Source organism: Austrofundulus limnaeus, unplaced genomic scaffold (assembly GCF_001266775.1).
Source record: "Austrofundulus limnaeus strain Quisiro unplaced genomic scaffold, Austrofundulus_limnaeus-1.0 Scaffold46, whole genome shotgun sequence".
NCBI classification, from domain to species: Eukaryota; Metazoa; Chordata; class Actinopteri; order Cyprinodontiformes; family Rivulidae; genus Austrofundulus; species Austrofundulus limnaeus.
The window spans coordinates 2118919-2123339 of NW_013952448.1; the positions used below are offsets into that span (position 1 = coordinate 2118919).

The window sequence follows — 4421 nt, forward strand, 5'->3', positions numbered from 1 at the left end:
AACGTAATGTTATGCATATAACTACTGTTCCCTGAAGGAAAGGAATGAGGTACAACACATGGTGGCCCCGCTGCACAGCTGGGCTCGGTGAAGAGGGGTAGAACTGAGGAGTGACGGTGATGCGACAATATTTATATGTGCAGGCGGAGCCTGACATCTGTCGTCATCACGTCACCTGCCTAAAGGCGTGATTAGAGGTGGCTTCAGCCAGGACACGCAGGGGCGTGGTTCCCATACATATGTTGTACCGAGTGAATTGACTGAAAGGGAACTCTGAGTTAGCAGGACACGTACAGCAAGGTAAATACATTTCTCAACTAGTTAATAAAAAAAACATTTTTTAAACCAAATTATACTGTTTTATTCATTTGACCTGAACTGTAAGCAGTGTCCTACTAGCCCTGTGTAAAACAAAGTGTTGTTCAAACCCCCTCAAAAAGTAYATCACTTTTGTTGAGGAAATGGTACAAAAAGTGTTTCCTTCAGTTTTTTTGGGCCTAAACTTGATGTAAAATAAAAGACATGCAGAAGTAAATAACATACGTGGAAATAAAATAAAATGTTAAACCAGCAGTTAGCTTCTCAGCTAGGTAAGTGCTAATATGCTGTTCATGGATGGGGCTGATTAAATGACTAGTCATACAGTATATTGTATTTAACACTGTGTGTGGTTCAGCATGTATGAATTATGACCCATTTACTTTCCGTATATCCACATATATCTGCACCTCTACCCTTGTGATCACAAAGACCTCAAAGCTTTTACACACACTGTTTGCATTGTTTAATTTAGTGCTTTTTTATCTTCTACTAGTAAAAATAGCATTCTAGAAATGATATAGTCATCAAAAACATTCACCTAATGTCAGTCTTAACACGCTCTCTGATGAGCAATAATGAATCAGAGTGTGTTGACTTAGAAAGCAATGTGAATCCATTTGGACCTGATACTCTCCACTCACCACTGTAGCAGGGGATGGGCCAAAGGGTCCAGTTTGTCCATCTGCTTCTTGATCTCAAGATAAGATCCCTAAAAAAAAAAAAATACATGAGCAGATGCTGCTCTTTGATGTTTTTCCCCCCAAATCAAAGCAGTAAGTAGCCAAATTCCAATTTATTTGTGTGGACTAATTAAATAGTGCTGATTGCAYGATTGTCTAGATGCATTTCATCTACAAGGGAAAAAAATCAGTCAATCAGTCGACTCTTCACCGGGCTCGTCCCCTCCAAAATCCCTCTTGTACCTGAGTCATTTCACGGATGGACATGACGCTATCCAACGCTTTCTGCAGTCTTTCATAATTCTTCTTCTGTGTTCATCCGTTGAGCCAAATGTATGCAGGGAGAAAGGGAACAACATAATGGTGTCTAAAATCATCTCAAGGAGTAGAATTTTGCAGTGCTTTAGTTTTTGTTAGACATTAATATTTACTTAAAATAGCATATGTTTATGTGGAAAATCATTAAAAATAATCTTATGGAATACAAAGCCCGTTTCTTAAATTAATAATAAAAAAATATATAATAGCATCAAATTTAATAGTGTTTTTTTCATTATTCTAATTCCAGGGGAGGATGCTGACCTTTGGGTTGAACGCAAGAGTCTTGGGATCATTTGGATCAACAACTGATGGGTAGGGCTCAAAAATGATGCTCTTACGGGGAGACTCGAGTGCAGCTCGACACATAGCCACAAGTAGGTCCACCACCTAGAAAGAGTTGTACAAAAGTCCTTTTGATTCACTTGAAAAATTGCTCTAAATAATAATAATAATAATAATAATAATAATAATAATAATAATAATAATAATGTAAGGTGGAGAATTTATTGTAATGTGTGTTGAAGGTTATTTTTAATTGTTTGTTTTTAATTCAATCTACAGAATAATCAAATACATTTTGGAGAAATCTTTTTGAACAATCAGACATAATGAAAAACAATCTCAACCACTGCTGCATATTTCCAGTTGTTGTCACCTCCGCTCCTGTGGCCACTTCCTCTGCAGCTCCAGACATCACACCCAGAGTGTAGAAGGAGAACACACACAACTCCCTGGTGCACACAGCAGGCTGCATGAAGACACACCRCACACAGGAAACCGTTCACACTCTCTTTTCCTCCAGTTTGTTCAAGATTAGAAAATCCAATAAACAAAATAATATTACTTACAGAGAAAGTGCATTACTTTAAAGACTTACCTAATATTGTAAATAAATATAAAAATCTATTTTAGTGATAGTATAAATGTGTGTCTTTTTTTCTGTCTTTGATACCTTCAGCATGGATCCATTCTGAAAGACGTGCTGTTCGTCACAGACCACGCAGTACTCATTAAGTGTGGGGATCCTCTGCTCTGAGTACTTCATTATCTGTTAGGAGAAAAACACAGTGAAGTTTGGGAATTACAGCTCGCAGCTGCTGCACTGCAATGAACAGGAGCAAAGAMAGCTTAGATACAAGCAAAGAGTGCAGAGCTACAATTCGTCGCAGACATTTCAGATAATTAATTCTCCTATGTGGSCAGCACAGAAAAAGTCATTGGTTAGGAACAAGAACTAAAGTACTTTTATAAATGACATTTATAAGAAGAAGCAGGATGTTTTTACTGCTTCAGACTCGTGTCTTAATCACGGTTCAGTGACCCAGATTAATAAATGTATGAACCCACATCACATTAAGGTCTAACCTGAACTAAGAAGCCGTACTCCAGTGTGGGGATGTTCTTGCAGTGGCCACCCGCCTGGGATGAGAAAAACAATTCAATCAGCTGCCTCGTGGTAATCTGCGCTGGGGCCCTGGCCGCCGGGACAGCCACAGTCTGATGAGTCAAGTGAAGACAAAGCATTATGGGAAAGGGCGCACCAGCCATCTTTGGGTGAGGATGGGGAAAAGGCACGGTGACAAGCGGGACAAGGGTTCAAAGAGGATTACAGTGGAGTGAAATCTATGTATTTGTCAAACAGAACAGTGTGAAATTCACAAGAATATTAGAACTATATTAGACCTATGAATATATGAGGCTCTGAGATGCGACATAAACACTGTAATGTGAAAGATGAGTTGTGTCAGGTGGGCACAGATTGAATTTCAAACTGAATATCATTCAGTATTTGGGAGATGACAGATCCAGACTGGTTCTGACCTGGCTATTCGGTGGATAGCTGAAGAGCTCCCCTTTGGGGTTCTTCATCGTACACGAGATGGAACGGTTCATCAGGCGGGTCACTCTCAGCTCAGGAACACTGAGCTTCCCTTTAAGAACCGTGTCTTGGATCAAAGGAAAGCTTGGAGACCTAGAAAAACATTAAAACACAAAACTAAACTACTTTGACGGAAATAAAAAGTCTCATCATCATCACCATTGTTCAAGCAGTTATGATATAAATATAAAGACTAGGACTAAAAGCAGAATAATAAAACCTCAGATCTGTTGGGGGGGGGGGGTTGATATATAAATAAAATTCTGGCAATTTTCAGGTTATAATCCATGCTTTTGTTTATTTCCTTTACTATTAGACACTAGAAATACAACTGAATTCATGTCAGACAGCAGCTCCAGTCACTACCAGTTAGAGTCCTAGAAATCAGTGTTCACTTCCACCATTACTTTCAGTGCACTATCCATGTAGCCAGTCGACATAAAACTCCTGACAAGTCATTAGGATGTCAAAACAAACCTCGTTAGTACAGCTGACCACCATCAAGAGAGCCAGGATTCAGTCCCTGTGCAGTCATACCTGTCAAAGCATCCAAGACTAAGACAGGGGTTGGGCAGAGTCTTCCGCTCCCATGGGAACTTTTGTCAGGTTTCGAGTTTAACTCAGCCTGCTGTGTGCTGGGCCAGAGTTTCCTTCTTCCTGCTTCCTTCTTCACAATTTGTGTTTTTGTAACCAAGCTTTTGCGAGGAATTGCTTTACTACCCTGTTATTGTAATTTCCTGCATACTTTGTAAAACTTTACATGTAAATAAAAGTGTAACTGCTAACTCATTTATAGTTAATAGGTAAATTTATCAGTAATCTGATATCTGTAATCATGAATAAAAAAAATACCAGCTATGGATAAAGCGAACTACAGCTTTTTATTTATTACTTGTAAAAAGTGAATAAATTTGATTTTTCGATATATACTGACCCAAATGGCTATATCATGAATTAGATATAAAAATGCCAGCCAATAATAAAAAAGTGAATACACATTAAATCATTTTTAAAGTGGAAAATCAAACTGTCAGAGTTTACTCTGCATTGCAGGGCTGGTTAACGACTGCAAAGATCAGGGATCCATGATTAGTTGTAACATTAGACTTTATTTAATAAAAATATATTTTAACTGTAAAATAGTTAATAATTGTATGATGCAAACCTGATAGCTGCAGATCCTTTTCCAGCTATTGAGTGTGAATATTATAATGAAGAGC

At 38.3% G+C, this 4421-nt stretch overlaps 1 protein-coding gene across 7 annotated transcripts in view; it reads right to left on the bottom strand.

Moving 5' to 3' along the window:
- The window catches only part of LOC106517250 (poly [ADP-ribose] polymerase 6), a 30165-nt gene that overhangs the window by 14470 nt on the left and 11274 nt on the right, over positions 1-4421 (bottom strand). For 4 of the 7 annotated variants that reach the window (XM_014007990.1, XM_014007986.1, XM_014007984.1 and 1 more), the window contains 7 exons: positions 3144-3294; positions 2688-2819; positions 2275-2370; positions 1978-2070; positions 1584-1709; positions 1245-1310; positions 963-1030 (listed from right to left, as the gene is read on the bottom strand). In XM_014007990.1, the coding sequence (XP_013863444.1) occupies positions 963-1030; positions 1245-1310; positions 1584-1709; positions 1978-2070; positions 2275-2370; positions 2688-2819; positions 3144-3294 (732 nt within the window). The remainder of the gene's footprint in view (positions 1-962; positions 1031-1244; positions 1311-1583; positions 1710-1977; positions 2071-2274; positions 2371-2687; positions 2820-3143; positions 3295-4421) is intronic. The other 3 variants (XM_014007989.1, XM_014007988.1, XM_014007985.1) reach the window with 2 other exon arrangements.